The sequence below is a fragment of the Oncorhynchus nerka genome, linkage group LG21, assembly GCF_034236695.1.
Source record: "Oncorhynchus nerka isolate Pitt River linkage group LG21, Oner_Uvic_2.0, whole genome shotgun sequence".
Lineage (NCBI taxonomy): Eukaryota > Metazoa > Chordata > Actinopteri > Salmoniformes > Salmonidae > Oncorhynchus > Oncorhynchus nerka.
Window position 1 is genome coordinate 8,318,890 of NC_088416.1, and position 16,973 is coordinate 8,335,862.

At 49.1% G+C, this 16,973-nt stretch overlaps 1 protein-coding gene across 7 annotated transcripts in view; it reads right to left on the minus strand.

Moving 5' to 3' along the window:
• LOC115104411 (regulatory-associated protein of mTOR) overlaps positions 1-16,973 on the minus strand; it is a 219,809-nt gene that overhangs the window by 27,899 nt on the left and 174,937 nt on the right. For all 7 annotated transcript variants that reach the window (XM_065006273.1, XM_065006277.1, XM_065006274.1 and 4 more), the window contains exons 26-28: positions 9,649-9,754; positions 3,701-3,815; positions 2,823-2,947 (exon numbers count right to left, since the gene is read on the minus strand). In XM_065006273.1, coding sequence (XP_064862345.1) covers positions 2,823-2,947; positions 3,701-3,815; positions 9,649-9,754 — 346 coding nt within the window. The remainder of the gene's footprint in view (positions 1-2,822; positions 2,948-3,700; positions 3,816-9,648; positions 9,755-16,973) is intronic.

Here is a 16,973-nt window from a genome sequence, read left to right on the forward strand (position 1 = left end):
GGACAGAGTATAGGTGTGTATAGTGTATATGTGTGTATAGTGTATAGGTGTGTATAGTGTATAGGTGTGTATAGTGTATAGGTGTGGACAGAGTATAGGTGTGTATAGTGTATAGGTGTGTATAGTGTATAGGTGTGGACAGAGTATAGGTGTGTATAGTGTATAGGTGTGGACAGAGTATAGGTGTGTATAGGTGTGGACAGAGTATAGGTGTGGACAGAGTATAGGTGTGGACAGAGTATAGGTGTGGACAGAGTATAGGTGTGTATAGTGTATAGGTGTGGACAGAGTATAGGTGTGTATAGTGTATAGGTGTGTATAGTGTATAGGTGTGGACAGAGTATAGGTGTGTATAGTGTATAGGTGTGTATAGTGTATAGGTGTGGACAGAGTATAGGTGTGTATAGTGTATAGGTGTGTATAGTGTATAGGTGTGGACAGAGTATAGGTGTGTATAGTGTATAGGTGTGTATAGTGTATAGGTGTGGACAGAGTATGGACAGGTGAAAGCACCAATTTGTAAGTCGCTCTGGATAAGAGCGTCTGCTAAATGACTTAAATGTAAATGTAGTATAGGTGTGTATAGTGTATAGGTGTGGACAGAGTATAGGTGTGTATAGTGTATAGGTGTGTATAGTGTATAGGTGTGGACAGAGTATAGGTGTGGACAGAGTATAGGTGTGGACAGAGTATAGGTGTGTATAGTGTATAGGTCTGTATAGTGTATAGGTGTGGACAGAGTATAGGTGTGTACAGTGTATAGGTGTGGACAGAGTATAGGTGTGGACAGAGTATAGGTGTGTATAGTGTATAGGTGTGGACAGAGTATAGGTGTGGACAGAGTATAGGTGTGTATAGTGTATAGGTGTCGACAGAGTATAGGTGTGTACCGAGTATAGGTGTGGACAGAGTATAGGTGTGGACAGAGTATAGGTGTGGACAGAGTATAGGTGTGGACAGAGTATAGGTGTGGACAGAGTATAGGTGTGGACAGAGTATAGGTGTGGACAGAGTATAGGTGTGGACAGAGTATAGGTGTGGACAGAGTATAGGTGTATACAGAGTATAGGTGTGGACAGAGTATAGGTGTGGACAGAGTATAGGTGTGTATAGTGTATAGGTGTGGACAGAGTATAGGTGTGTATAGTGTATAGGTGTGTATAGGTGTGGACAGAGTATAGGTGTGTATAGTGTATAGGTGTGTATAGTGTATAGGTGTGGACAGAGTATAGGTGTGTATAGTGTATAGGTGTGTATAGTGTATAGGTGTGGACAGAGTATAGGTGTGTATAGTGTATAGGTGTGTATAGTGTATAGGTGTGGACAGAGTATGGACAGGTGAAAGCACCAATTTGTAAGTCGCTCTGGATAAGAGCGTCTGCTAAATGACTTAAATGTAAATGTAGTATAGGTGTGTATAGTGTATAGGTGTGGACAGAGTATAGGTGTGTATAGTGTATAGGTGTGTATAGTGTATAGGTGTGGACAGAGTATAGGTGTGGACAGAGTATAGGTGTGGACAGAGTATAGGTGTGTATAGTGTATAGGTCTGTATAGTGTATAGGTGTGGACAGAGTATAGGTGTGTACAGTGTATAGGTGTGGACAGAGTATAGGTGTGGACAGAGTATAGGTGTGTATAGTGTATAGGTGTGGACAGAGTATAGGTGTGGACAGAGTATAGGTGTGTATAGTGTATAGGTGTCGACAGAGTATAGGTGTGTACCGAGTATAGGTGTGGACAGAGTATAGGTGTGGACAGAGTATAGGTGTGGACAGAGTATAGGTGTGGACAGAGTATAGGTGTGGACAGAGTATAGGTGTGGACAGAGTATAGGTGTGGACAGAGTATAGGTGTGGACAGAGTATAGGTGTATACAGAGTATAGGTGTATACAGAGTATAGGTGTGTATAGTGTATAGGTGTGTATAGTGTATAGGTGTGGACAGAGTATAGGTGTGTATAGTGTATAGGTGTGGACAGAGTATAGGTGTGGACAGAGTATAGGTGTGGACAGAGTATAGGTGTGGACAGAGTATAGGTGTGGACAGAGTATAGGTGTGGACAGAGTATAGGTGTGGACAGAGTAGAGGTGTGGACAGAGTAGAGGTGTGGACAGAGTAGAGGTGTGGACAGAGTAGAGGTGTGGACAGAGTAGAGGTGTGGACAGAGTAGAGGTGTGGACAGAGTAGGTGTGGACAGAGTAGAGGTGTGGACAGAGTAGAGGTGTGGACAGAGTAGAGGTGTGGACAGAGTAGAGGTGTGGACAGAGTAGAGGTGTGGACAGAGTAGAGGTGTGGACAGAGTATAGGTGTGGACAGAGTATAGGTGTGGACAGAGTATAGGTGTGGACAGAGTAGAGGTGTGGACAGAGTAGAGGTGTGGACAGAGTAGAGGTGTGGACAGAGTAGAGGTGTGGACAGAGTATAGGTGTGGACAGAGTAGAGGTGTGGACAGAGTAGAGGTGTGGACAGAGTAGAGGTGTGGACAGAGTAGAGGTGTGGACAGAGTAGAGGTGTGGACAGAGTATAGGTGTGGACAGAGTAGAGGTGTGGACAGAGTAGAGGTGTGGACAGAGTAGAGGTGTGGACAGAGTAGAGGTGTGGACAGAGTAGAGGTGTGGACAGAGTAGAGGTGTGGACAGAGTAGAGGTGTGGACAGAGTAGAGGTGTGGACAGAGTAGAGGTGTGGACAGAGTATAGGTGTGGACAGAGTATAGGTGTGGAAAGAGTATAGACGTGGACAGAGTAGAGGCGTGGACAGAGTAGAGGCGTGGACAGAGTAGAGGTGTGGACAGAGTAGAGGTGTGTGTGTGTGTCTGACCTGTAGCAGTGAGCAGCAGGGAGTAGTCGTGTCCGTTGAGGTACTCCATAGCTGTGATGCGGGTGTAGCGAGGGTTCCCGTTGTAGAAATAGTCCAACCTCTCCGCCTTCTCCCAGTCCCAGAAACTACAGAACACACATACACTTCAGTCACTTCCAGCACTTCAGTCACTTCCAGCACTTCAGTCACTTCCAGCACTTCAGTCACTTCCAGCACTTCAGTCACTTCCAGCACTTCAGTCACTCCCAGCACTTCAGTCACTCCCAGCACTTCAGTCACTCCCAGCACTTCAGTCACTCCCAGCACTTTAGTCACTTCCAGCACTTTAGTCACTCCCAGCACTTCAGTCACTCCCAGCACTTCAGTCACTTCAGTTACTCCCAGCACTTCAGTCACTCCCAGCACTTCAGTCACTTCCAGCACTTTAGTCACTTCAGTTACTCCCAGCACTTCAGTCACTTCCAGCACTTTAGTCACTTCCAGCACTATACATCAAACCAAGTGTCTGTAGCACTGCCAGCTATGTTTCTATGTGCGTCACTGGACTGTGTCATGGCCCTGATAGGGGACAGACTTTTCTCAGGGCTGCCACTACAGCATGTGTCTGAATGACCTGGTTCTGATGACTTTCAAACTCTTCACAGAGACGAACACAAATAACCCACACCATATGGCTTGTTTCCACATATCCAGTCCTCAGATCAGCAAACAAACACAGTCAATGGCCACATCTCAAATGGCTTCCTCTTTCCCACATACTGTCGTGCTCCTTGTGTGAAAAGTTTCTGAAGGCACTGTTTGTCTCTGGCCAAAGTAGAGCATCACGTACAGGGACAGACTCATACGAGACTCATGCGCACAAGACAGCAGTCTCTCACCAGATGCTGTCTTTGTCTGCCACGGCGATGCAGGGGTTGAAGGGGTGGAACTTGACCACGGAGGGAACGCCAGGGTTACGGTTGATGAAGATCTGGTCGTCCAGACGCGTCACGCCTAGAGGGGGAGGAGACACTATCAGTCACCTGACACCAAACAAGAATCAAACAGTCAGTCATAGATAAATAAAAAATGTACAAAATATAAACGGTCAAACAATTACAATCCATATATATATTATTTGCCTTCATCAATTCATGAAAATAAGTCAAGCGGTCTATATTTATATGGGTGTGTGACTGTGGTATCATGATCGTAAAGATATGTTTGGATGAAAACCCTCTTGTATCTCGCATAAAGATTGGAACATTTGCTCGTGAGAGCCCTATTCAATAGTCACATTACAATCCTTGTCTAAAAAGGTCTGGCTTCGCTGCCATGACAAGCATCACTTGTGTCGTCAAGGTGTCCTTCGGGCTATCTGGAATGTCTCAAAGTGGACTGTCAAGAATTTCAGAGAAGAAATACTAATTGAAAAAAATATTTCATAAAGTAGGGAACAAAAGAAATACCGGAGGAAAATGTTTTTTAATCTAGCCTAGCAAGACCTTGGCAAGGATTTCAGACTCTGAAAAGGTGTTAATTAAAAGCTAGTCTTGTCTGTGTCGTTTTCTCTACCATGCAACATTCAATACTGCGAGCGGGAAACCTTGTATTGTTGCTTTCAGCAAACTCATCACAAGCAAACTCATCACAAATAAAACAGTTCAATCAGTTTTTTAGAAGCCTTTGAGGTTGATTCCCCGGCTTAAATTCTTCCCTGTCTCTGTTCCCCGGCTCTCTTCTTCTCCGTCTCTGTTCCCCGGCTCTCTTCTTTCCTGTCTCTGTTCCCCGGCTCTCTTCTTCCCTGTCTCTGTTCCCCGGCTCTCTTCTTCCCTGTCTCTGTTCCCCGGCTCTCTTCTTTCCTGTCTCTGTTCCCCGGCTCTCTTCTTCCCTGTCTCTGTTCCCCGGCTCTCTTCTTTCCTGTCTCTGTTCCCCGGCTCTCTTCTTCCCTGTCTCTGTTCCCCGGCTCTCTTCTTCCCTGTCTCTGTTCCCCAGCTCTCTTCTTTCCTGTCTCTGTTCCCCGGGCTCTCTTCTTCCCTGTCTCTGTTCCCCGGCTCTCTTCTTCCCTGTCTCTGTTCCCCGGCTCTCTTCTTCCCTGTCTCTGTTCCCCGGCTCTCTTCTTCCCTGTCTCTGTTCCCCGGCTCTCTTCTTCCCTGTCTCTGTTCCCCGGCTCTCTTCTTCCCTGTCTCTGTTCCCCGGCTCTCTTCTTCCCTGTCTCTGTTCCCCAGCTCTCTTCTTCCCTGTCTCTGTTCCCCGGCTCTCTTCTTTCCTGTCTCTGTTCCCCGGCTCTCTTCTTTCCTGTCTCCGTTTTCCCCGGCTCTCTTTTTCCCTGTCTCTGTTCCCCAGCTCTCTTCTTCCCTGTCTCTGTTCCCCGGCTCTCTTCTTTCCTGTCTCCGTTCCCCGGCTCTCTTCTTTCCTGTCTCCGTTTTCCCCGGCTCTCTTTTTCCCTGTCTCTGTTCCCCAGCTCTCTTCTTCCCTGTCTCTGTTCCCCGGCTCTCTTCTTTCCTGTCTCTGTTCCCCGGCTCTCTTCTTTCCTGTCTCTGTTCCCCGGCTCTCTTCTTTCCTGTCTCTGTTCCCCGGCTCTCTTCTTTCCTGTCTCTGTTCCCCAGCTCTCTTCTTCCCTGTCTCTGTTCCCCGGCTCTCTTCTTCCCTGTCTCTGTTCCCCGGCTCTCTTCTTTCCTGTCTCTGTTCCCCAGCTCTCTTCTTCCCTGTCTCTGTTCCCCAGCTCTCTTCTTTCCTGTCTCTGTTCCCCAGCTCTCTTCTTCCCTGTCTCTGTTCTCCGGCTCTCTTCTTTCCTGTCTCCGTTTTCCCCGGCTCTCTTTTTCCCTGTCTCTGTTCCCCGGCTCTCTTCTTTCCTGTCTCCGTTTTCCCCGGCTCTCTTTTTCCCTGTCTCTGTTCCCCAGCTCTCTTCTTCCCTGTCTCTGTTCCCCGGCTCTCTTCTTTCCTGTCTCTGTTCCCCGGCTCTCTTCTTTCCTGTCTCTGTTCCCCGGGTCTCTTCTTCCCTGTCTCTGTTCCCCGGCTCTCTTCTTTCCTGTCTCTGTTCCCCAGCTCTCTTCTTCCCTGTCTCTGTTCCCCGGCTCTCTTCTTTCCTGTCTCTGTTCCCCGGCTCTCTTCTTCCCTGTCTCTTCTTTCCTGTCTCTGTTCCCCGTCTCTCTTCTTCCCTGTCTCTGTTCCCCGGCTCTCTTCTTTCCTGTCTCTGTTCCCCGGCTCTCTTCTTTCCTGTCTCTGTTTTCCCCGGCTCTCTTTTTCCCTGTCTCTGTTCCCCAGCTCTCTTCTTCCCTGTCTCTGTTCCCCGGCTCTCTTTTTCCCTGTCTCTGTTCCCCAGCTCTCTTCTTCCCTGTCTCTGTTCCCCAGCTCTCTTCTTCCCTGTCTCTGTTCCCCGGCTCTCTTCTTTCCTGTCTCTGTTCCCCGGCTCTCTTCTTTCCTGTCTCTGTTCCCCGGCTCTCTTCTTTCCTGTCTCAGCTCCCCGGCTCTCTTTTTCCCTGTCTCTGTTCCCCGGCTCTCTGTTCCCCGGCTCTCTTATTCCCTGTCTCTGTTCCCCGGCTCTCTTCTTTCCTGTCTCTGTTCCCCGGCTCTCTTATTCCCTGTCTCTGTTCCCCGGCTCTCTTCTTTCCTGTCTCCGTTTTCCCCGGCTCTCTTCTTCCCTGTCTCTGTTCCCCGGCTCTCTTATTCCCTGTCTCTGTTCCCCGGCTCTCTTCTTTCCTGTCTCAGCTCCCCGGCTCTCTGTTCCCCGGCTCTCTTTTTCCCTGTCTCTGTTCCCCGGCTCTCTTATTCCCTGTTTCTGTTCCCCGGCTCTCTTCTTTCCTGTCTCTGTTCCCCGGCTCTCTTATTCCCTGTCTCTGTTCCCCGGCTCTCTTCTTTCCTGTCTCAGCTCCCCGGCTCTCTTTTTCCCTGTCTCTGTTCCCCGGCTCTCTTATTCCCTGTCTCTGTTCCCCGGCTCTCTTATTCCCTGTCTCTGTTCCCCGGCTCTCTTCTTTCCTGTCTCTGTTCCCCGGCTCTCTTATTCCCTGTCTCTGTTCCCCGGCTCTCTTATTCCCTGTCTCTGTTCCCCGGCTCTCTTCTTTCCTGTCTCTGTTCCCCGGCTCTCTTATTCCCTGTCTCTGTTCCCCGGCTCTCTTATTCCCTGTCTCTGTTCCCCGGCTCTCTTTTTCCCTGTCTCTGTTCCCCAGCTCTCTTCTTCCCTGTCTCTGTTCCCCGGCTCTCTTCTTTCCTGTCTCTGTTCCCCGGCTCTCTTCTTTCCTGTCTCAGCTCCCCGGCTCTCTTCTTTCCTGTCTCAGCTCCCCGGCTCTCTTTTTCCCTGTCTCTGTTCCCCGGCTCTCTTATTCCCTGTCTCTGTTCCCCGGCTCTCTTATTCCCTGTCTCTGTTCCCCGGCTCTCTTTTTCCCTGTCTCTGTTCCCCGGCTCTCTTCTTCCCTGTCTCCGTTCCCCGGCTCTCTTCTTTCCTGTCTCCGTTCCCCGGCTCTCTTCTTTCCTGTCTCTGTTCCCCGGCTCTCTTCTTTCCTGTCTCAGCTCCCCGGCTCTCTTCTTTCCTGTCTCAGCTCCCCGGCTCTCTTTTTCCCTGTCTCTGTTCCCCGGCTCTCTTTTTCCCTGTCTCTGTTCCCCGGCTCTCTTATTCCCTGTCTCTGTTCCCCGGCTCTCTTCTTTCCTGTCTCTGTTCCCCGGCTCTCTTCTTTCCTGTCTCTGTTCCCCGGCTCTCTTATTCCCTGTCTCTGTTCCCCGGCTCTCTTCTTCCCTGTCTCTGTTCCCCGGCTCTCTTCTTTCCTGTCTCCGTTTTCCCCGGCTCTCTTATTCCCTGTCTCTGTTCCCCGGCTCTCTTCTTCCCTGTCTCTGTTCCCCGGCTCTCTTCTTTCCTGTCTCTGTTCCCCGGCTCTCTTCTTTCCTGTCTCCGTTCCCCGGCTCTCTTCTTTCCTGTCTCCGTTCCCCGGCTCTCTTCTTTCCTGTCTCAGCTCCCCGGCTCTCTTCTTTCCTGTCTCAGCTCCCCGGCTCTCTTTTTCCCTGTCTCTGTTCCCCGGCTCTCTTTTTCCCTGTCTCTGTTCCCCGGCTCTCTTATTCCCTGTCTCTGTTCCCCGGCTCTCTTCTTTCCTGTCTCTGTTCCCCGGCTCTCTTCTTTCCTGTCTCTGTTCCCCGGCTCTCTTATTCCCTGTCTCTGTTCCCCGGCTCTCTTATTCCCTGTCTCTGTTCCCCGGCTCTCTTCTTTCCTGTCTCCGTTTTCCCGGCTCTCTTATTCCCTGTCTCTGTTCCCCGGCTCTCTTCTTCCCTGTCTCTGTTCCCCAGCTCTCTTCTTTCCTGTCTCTGTTCCCCGGCTCTCTTCTTTCCTGTCTCCGTTTTCCCCGGCTCTCTTATTCCCTGTCTCTGTTCCCCGGCTCTCTTCTTCCCTGTCTCTGTTCCCCGGCTCTCTTCTTTCCTGTCTCTGTTCCCCGGCTCTCTTCTTTCCTGTCTCCGTTCCCCGGCTCTCTTCTTTCCTGTCTCCGTTCCCCGGCTCTTCTTTCCTGTCTCTGTTCCCCGGCTCTCTTCTTTCCTGTCTCCGTTCCCCGGCTCTTCTTTCCTGTCTCTGTTCCCCGGCTCTCTTATTCCCTGTCTCTGTTCCCCGGCTCTCTTATTCCCTGTCTCTGTTCCCGGCTCTTCTTCCTTTCCTGTCTCCGTCTCTTTCCCGGCTCTCTTCTTCCCTCTCTTAGCTTCCCTGTCTCTGTTCCCCGGCTCTCTTCTTTCCTTCCCTGTCTCTGTTCCCCAGCTCTCTTCTTTCCTGTTGCTCTCTTCTTTCCTGTCTCTGTTCCCCGGCTCTCTTCTTTCCTGTCTCAGTTCCCGGCTCTCTTCTTCCCTGTCTCTCTTCTTTCCTGTCTCCGTTCCCCGGCTCTCTTCTTTCCTGTCTCCGTTCCCCGGCTCTCTTCTTTCCTGTCTCTGTTCCCCGGCTCTCTTCTTTCCTGTCTCTGTTCCCCGGCTCTCTTCTTTCCTGTCTCTGTTCCCCGGCTCTCTACTTCCCTGTCTCCGTTCCCCGGCTCTCTTCTTTCATGTCTGTTGCCTTCCCTGTTTTTTTTCTTCCCCACTCTTGACCCTCTATCAAGTTTTACTTGTCTCCTTTCTCACCCCCTCAGTCTCTACTCCTCCCTCTCTATTCTTTGTCACCCTCTAACTCCCCCTATCGGTCTCCCTCGCTTTCTCTTCAAATGTACCCGCTTTCTCTTCAAATGTAGCCCCCCCCCTGTCTTTTCTCTGTCTGTCCATCTCCCCAGAGGCAGGAGAATGAATGAGGGCAGCCCTGATCTTTCAGTCTCTCAACTTTAGAGGATGGCAGAAAGGGATGGTTAAAAGGGGAGAGAGCGATACATGCGTATGTGAGCCTCAGCTCTGACGCCAATGGACTCGTGAGCATGCGTGTGTGTATCCTGTGTGTGTGTGTGTGTGTGTGTGCGTACGCCCATGTGTGTTGTAGGAGCTGGCAGTGACGTGGGAGTGTTAGCCATTCTGTTTGAGCAGGCTCTGACTTCAAAGGGGGAGCTGGGGAGCTGCGCTGAAGCCTGGGGTCTTTAATGTGTGTGTGTAGTGTGTGTGTGTGTGTGTAGTGTGTGTGTGTGTGTGTGTTGGAGCTTTTGGAACAAGGGGGGATTCCAATAGATCCTCGAACCCACTCTAACTTCCTATACATACTCACGTTCCCCTCACTGGTGTGTTTCACTCTTCAAATATCTCCCTATCCCTCTGCCAAGGTATGTGTGACATGTGCATGGGCACAGGTTTTTGTTCTTCTATACTGTGGGTGAGTGACAGCAAATCTACACAAGTGTGTGTAGCGATGCATCGTGGATCTGTGTATTTATGTGTAGCTATGCATAGTGTTTGTGTGTGTCACCTCTCTGCGTGATGCGTTGGCTCTGTTTTCGAACGCGGGCGTTCCTCAGGAACCTCCACTCCCTCTCTTTCCTCACCTGACTCTCCACATCATGCTCCTCTGGAATCTAGAGAGAGAAAGAGAGCGAGAAAAAGTTTACATACACTTAGGTTGGAGTCATTAAAACTCGTTTTTCAACCACTCCACAAATTTCTTGTTAACAAACTATAGTTTTGGCAAGTCAGTTAGGATGTCTACTATGTGCATGACAAGTACATTTTCAAACAATTGTTAACAGGCAGATTATTTCACTTATAATTCACTATCACAATTCCAGTGGGTCAGAAGTTTACATACACTAAGTTGACTGTGCCTTGAAAAACAGCTTGGAAATTCCAGAAAATGATGTCATGGCTTTAGAAGCTTCTGATAGGCTAATTGACATCATTTGAGTCTTATGGAGGTGTACCTGTGGATGTATTTCAAAGCCTACCTTCAAACTCAGTGCCTCTTTGCTTGACATCATGGGAAAATCAAAAGAAATCAGCCAAAAATTGGAGACCTCCACAAGTCTGGTTCATCCTTGGGAGCAATTTCCAAACGCCTGAAGGTACCACGTTCATCTGTACAAACAATAGTACGCAAGTATAAACACCATGGGACCACGCAGCAGTCATACAGCTCAGGAAGGAGACGCGTTCTGTCTCCTAGAGATGAACGTACTTTTGTGTGAAAAATGCAAATCAATCCCAGAACAACAACAAAAGACCTTGTGAAGATGCTGGAGGAAACGGGTACAAAAGTATTTATATCCACGGTAAAATGAGTCTTATATCGACATAAAAGGCCGCTCAGCAAGTAAGAAGCCACAGCTCCAAAACCGCCATAAAAAGCCAGACTACAGTTTGCCACTGCACATGGAGACAAAGATCGTACTATTTGGAGAAATGTCCTCTGGTCTGAGGAAACAAAAATAGAACCGTTTGGCCATAATGACCATCATTATGTTTGGAGGAAAAAGGGGGATGCTTGCAAGCCGAAGAACACCATCCCAACCGTCAAGCACGGGGGTGGCAGCATCATGTTGTGGGGGTGCTTTGCTGCAGGAGGGACTGGTGCATCTCACAAAATAGATGGCATCATGAGGGAGGAAAATTATGTGGTTATATTGAAGCAACATCTCTAGACATCAGTCAGGAAGTTAAAGGTTGGTCGCAAATGGATCTTCCAAATGGACAATGACCCCAAGCAGACTTCAAAAGTTGTGGCAAAATGGCTTAAGGACAACAAAGTCAAGGTATTAGAGTGGCCATCACAAAGCCCTGACCTCAATCCTATTGAAGATTTGTGGGCAATACTGAAAAGTGTGTGCGAACAGGGAGGTCGACAAACCTGACTCAGTTACACAAGCTCTGTCAGGAGGAATGGGCCAAAATTCACCCAACTTATTGTGGGAAGCTTGTGGAAGGCTACCTGAAACGTTTGACCCAAGTTAAACAGTATAAAGGCAATGCTACCAAATACTAATTGAGTTTATGTAAACTTCTGACCCAGTGGGAATGTGATGAAAGAAATAAAAGCTGAAATCAATAATTCTCTCTACTATTAATCTGACATTTCACATTCTTAAAATAAAGTGGTGATCCTAACTGACCTAAGACAGGGCATTTTTACTCGGATTAAATGCCAGGAATTGTGAAAAACTGAGTTTAAATGTAGTTGGCTGAGGTGTATGTAAACTTCTGACTTCCACTGTACCTGTTGTATTTCTATCAGATTGAATAGGGCAGAAGCAGGTCTAAACTGGAAGTGGTTACAGCGCTAAAAGAGGAAGACACTTGCTTCCCTTCCTCTCGCTCCCCTCCAATTATACTCCTTCATGGTCTTGCATAAAGACAAGAGCTTCTTGATACTGGGCTAAATGAACATGGTTGCCTCTCAGGCTGCTAAGTGTTCTCTCCCACGTGTCAAACCACCCTCATCCTCTTCCTGCCCATCTAACACTCTTATCTCACCCTCTCCTCTCGTTCTGTCATCCCATTCTTTGGAATGATGGGTTAACCTCTTCAGTCGACCCTCTACTTTTTTGAACATTTTGTTAAAAATCGCGCAACATTTCAGCGCCCTGCTACTCATGCCAGGAATATAGTACGTTCATATGGTTAGAATGTGTGGATAGGAAACATTACATAACGTGCGTTACATCGGAAAGCGCAGGAAAACCTGATCACAGAAAATGGAAATAAATATCCTTGCGCCACTTCCAGCAATTGTTAACAGTGAGCCGAATTAGATAAGACCGAGCATTCAACTCCCACAGCATCCCCATGTTGTCTAGAGTCTTGTGAATTGAATCATCTTTGATTCTTGGTTGAACCGAAAGAGGGGCACGACTTACCTCCGGTCTCTGCCCAGATCATTCCGGAAGAGCTCTCTCCTGAAATTTTTTCCAAGACGACAGCTAATGATATTTACATCGCCTACGGATGATTTTGATCGCTTATTAACGTTTACTAATACCTAAAGTAGCATTACAAACGTATTTCGAAGTGTTTTGTGAAAGTTTATCGTCTACTTTTTGAATTTTAAAAAATGACGTTACGTTGTGAAATCGATGTTTTTTTCGTTTTTCACACAGTCTACATATAACGATATCTTGGCTTTATATGGCCCGATTTAATCGAAATAAAGACCCAATAGTGTTTATGGGACATCTAGGAGTGCCAACAAAGAAGATGGTGAAAGGTAATGACTGTTTTCTATTTTATTGTGCGGTTTGTGTAACGCCGAAATGCTAATTATTTTGTTTACGTCCCCTGCTGTGCTTTTCTGTTGTAGTGTATTGGTGCATGCTATCAGAAATTAGCTTCTCATGCTGTCGCCGAAAAGCATTTTAAAAATCGGACTTGTTGCCTGGATTCACAACGAGTGTAGCTTTAATTTGATACCCTGCATGTGTATTTTAATGAACTTTTGAGTTTTAACTAATACTATTAGCATTTAGCGTAGCGCATTTGCATTTCCAGAGCTCTAGTTGGGACGCAAGCGTCCCAGGTAGAGGCAAGAGGTTAATGAGCTAAATGAAGAGGATCGCCTCGTATGCTTGAAGTGTTAAAAGCTCTATCCTTGCTTGTCCTCTCATCTCTCCTCCCCCTCTATCCATTCCTTAACCTCTCCCTCCCTCGCTCTCCATCCATCCATCCATCACCTCTCTGAGGGCTGCCTCTCAGGCTGTGTTGAGGGGTTTTCTCCTCCCTCACACTCCCATAGCCCCCTCTTTCTCTCCATCCATTCATCCCTCTCTTTCTGAGGGCTGCCTCTCAGGCTGTGTTGAGGGGTTTTCTCCCCCCTCACACTCCCATAGCCCCCTCTTTCTCTCTATCCCTTCATCCCTCTCTTTCTGAGGGCTGCCTCTCAGGCTGTGTTGAGGGGGTTTCTCCTCCCTCACACTCCCATAGCCCCCTCTTTCTCTCCATCCATCCATTCATCCCTCTCTTTCTGAGGGCTGCCTCTCAGGCTGTGTTGAGGGGTTTTCTCCTCCCTCACACTCCCATAGCCCCCTCTTTCTCTCCATCCATCCATTCATCCCTCTCTTTCTGAGGGCTGCCTCTCAGGCTGTGTTGAGGGTTTTCTCCTCCCTCACACTCCCATAGCCCCCTCTTTCTCTCCATCCATTCATCCCTCTCTTTCTGAGGGCTGCCTCAGGCTGTGTTGAGGGGTTTTCTCCTCCCTCACACTCCCATAGCCCCCTCTTTCTCTCTATCCCTTCATCCCTCTCTTTCTGAGGGCTGCCTCAGGCTGTGTTGAGGGGTTTTCTCCTCCCTCACACTCCCATAGCCCCCTCTTTCTCTCTATCCCTTCATCCCTCTCTTTCTGAGGGCTGCCTCTCAGGCTGTGTTGAGGGGTTTTCTCCTCCCTCACACTCCCATAGCCCCCTCTTTCTCTCCATCCATTCATCCCTCTCTTTCTGAGGGCTGCCTCTCAGGCTGTGTTGAGGGGTTTTCTCCTCCCTCACACTCCCATAGCCCCCTCTTTCTCTCCATCCATCCATTCATCCCTCTCTTTCTGAGGGCTGCCTCTCAGGCTGTGTTGAGGGGTTTTCTCCTCCCTCACACTCCCATAGCCCCCTCTTTCTCTCCATCCATTCATCCCTCTCTTTCTGAGGGCTGCCTCTCAGGCTGTGTTGAGGGGTTTTCTCCTCCCTCACACTCCCATAGCCCCCTCTTTCTCTCTATCCCTTCATCCCTCTCTTTCTGAGGGCTGCCTCAGGCTGTGTTGAGGGGTTTTCTCCTCCCTCACACTCCCATAGCCCCCTCTTTCTCTCTATCCCTTCATCCCTCTCTTTCTGAGGGCTGCCTCTCAGGCTGTGTTGAGGGGTTTTCTCCTCCCTCACACTCCCATAGCCCCCTCTTTCTCTCCATCCATTCATCCCTCTCTTTCTGAGGGCTGCCTCTCAGGCTGTGTTGAGGGGTTTTCTCCCCCCTCACACTCCCATAGCCCCCTCTTTCTCTCTATCCCTTCATCCCTCTCTTTCTGAGGGCTGCCTCTCAGGCTGTGTTGAGGGGGTTTCTCCTCCCTCACACTCCCATAGCCCCCTCTTTCTCTCCATCCATCCATTCATCCCTCTCTTTCTGAGGGCTGCCTCTCAGGCTGTGTTGAGGGGTTTTCTCCTCCCTCACACTCCCATAGCCCCCTCTTTCTCTCCATCCATTCATCCCTCTCTTTCTGAGGGCTGCCTCTCAGGCTGTGTTGAGGGGTTTTCTCCTCCCTCACACTCCCATAGCCCCTCTTTCTCTCCATCCATCCATTCATCCCTCTCTTTCTGAGGGCTGCCTCTCAGGCTGTGTCGAGCGGTTTTCTCCTCCCTCACACTCCAATAGCCCCCTCTTTCTCTCCATCCCTTCATCCCTCTCTTTCTGAGGGCTGCCTCTCAGGCTGTGTTGAGGGGTTTTCTCCTCCCTCACACTCCCATAGCCCCTCTTTCTCTCTATCCCTTCATCCCTCTCTTTCTGAGGGCTGCCTCAGGCTGTGTTGAGGGGTTTTCTCCTCCCTCACACTCCCATAGCCCCCTCTTTCTCTCTATCCCTTCATCCCTCTCTTTCTGAGGGCTGCCTCTCAGGCTGTGTTGAGGGGTTTTCTCCTCCCTCACACTCCCATAGCCCCCTCTTTCTCTCTATCCCTTCATCCCTCTCTTTCTGAGGGCTGCCTCTCAGGCTGTGTTGAGGGGTTTTCTCCTCCCTCACACTCCCATAGCCCCCTCTTTCTCTCTATCCCTTCATCCCTCTCTTTCTGAGGGCTGCCTCTCAGGCTGTGTTGAGGGGTTTTCTCCTCCCTCACACTCACATAGCCCCCTCTTTCTCTCCATCCATTCATCCCTCTCTTGCGGAGGGCTGCCTCCCAGGCTGTGTTGAGGGGTTTCCTCCATCCCTTAGTCCCTGACAGGGAGAGAATCATTAGCGAACATCAATGGAGGTCCTCTGGTGTAATTGCAGAGGGCAAGGAAGGGATTGAGTTTGAGTGTTTCCGTGTGTGTACGCGTGTGTCTGTGCATGCGTGCATTTGTGTGTAGATCTGTGTGTGTTTCTAAGTGGAGGTGTGTGCATGTCTGTTTCTGTGCCTCGGTGTGTGCGTACATGTCCCTGTGTGTATAGCTGTAACCATTAGCATTATGGACAGGGCTGGTAATGCACAGAGAAAGGCTGTAATGGAGTGTAATGGTGGAGGGTTGTGAGGCCAGACTGTTGCTGCTTATTAAGTACATGCCCCACCAGGCTCCCTGCTCTGCCCTCTGAATACTAAACACTAACAGAGCAGCCACACACTGAATGCATCCCAAATGGCACCCTAGTCCCTATGTACTTTTGACCAGGGCCCATAGTGTGTTTTCTAGGGGATAGGGAGCCATTTCGGACACAGCCACTGACTGCTACTGCAGCTGCAACAGCATGTGGATTCATATGCTCTGGTAATCACCACCAAGCACTCACAGTGACATAACATGTAGAGGGGTGGAGGGAGGGACAGCTGGAGGGGGGTGGAGCGAGACAGGGATGGTAGAGAGAGAGAGCGAGTAGAAGGGTGGAGAGAAAGAGTAGAGAAGGGGGGGGAGTAAAAATTGGGGGGAGAGAAAGAGGGTAGAAGGGGAGAGAGAAAGAGTCGAAAGGGGGATAGAAAAAGAATGATAAAATAAAGGAAATAGCGTGTGCAAGTCACTGTTTGCTTGGACATCTCTACAGTGCTAAGACACTAAGGCCGGCCTCAGTCAGAGCTGATGAGTGTGTGTGTAGGTGTGTGTGTCAAGGTGAGAGGCTGTCATGATGCTGGGTCTCAGCTAGGGCTGCAGGATATGGGCTAATAATCGAATTGGCATGACATCGAATGAAAAAAGCCAGGTACAGTAGAAGTTGTGATAGGGTAGGCACCAAAGTGTTGGTCAGTTTCCCAGGGGACCCTTATTACATTTGAATGTTACATTCATGGCGCAAAAAAAAAAAAATGCGATATGGATATCTCAGCCCTATGTGGATATCTCAGCCCTATGTGGATATCTCAGCCCTATGTGGATATCTCAGCCCTATGTGGATATCTCAGCCCTATGTGGATATCTCAGCCCTATGTGGATATCTCAGCCCTATGTGGATATCTCAGCCACTAATGTGGGACATTACACACTGACTGTACAATGACCCTGTCTGAGAAAGGAGGGAGACACCCCCCCCACACAAAAGCTCTGCTAATGGTTATACACACACACCTCGTACTGCTGACACATTGATATGATAACCTGTGTACAGACTTTCAGACACAAAGGCTCTTTATGGGAGCGTTACAGAAATTGCAAACACAGCTTTCTCATTTGTACTTCTGCAAAGTGCATACCTCTCCCTCTCTCTTCCCGCTCTCGTTTTCCTCCCTCTCTCCTATCCGTCTCAACTCACCCCATCACCCCTTCTATACCATGTCCCCACTTTGTTCCTGCCTCTCTGTACTGTTTCTCAAGCCCCTTCTCTCTTTTCCACCTACAGTCTCTCACCATCCGTCTCTCTCACCTCCAGACCAGAGTCAGTTTGGCAAAGTCAAGACGAGCTGACAACGTTTATTTTTCTCTTCTTTCTTCCAGAGGAGAGGGTGGAGAGATGAAAGGCTGGTTTGAGAAAGCGTTGGAGGGTGTAGCGGCTCCTATAACTGCATTATAGTTATAACTGTGTGTGAGAATGTGTGTGTGTGAGGACACTGTGTGTGTGTGTGTGCACGCATGTGCAAGTTTGTGTTTCGGAGTGTGTGTGTGTGTGTGTGTGTGTGTGTGTGAGTGTGTGTGTGGAGACAGCCATACACATGACTCAGCT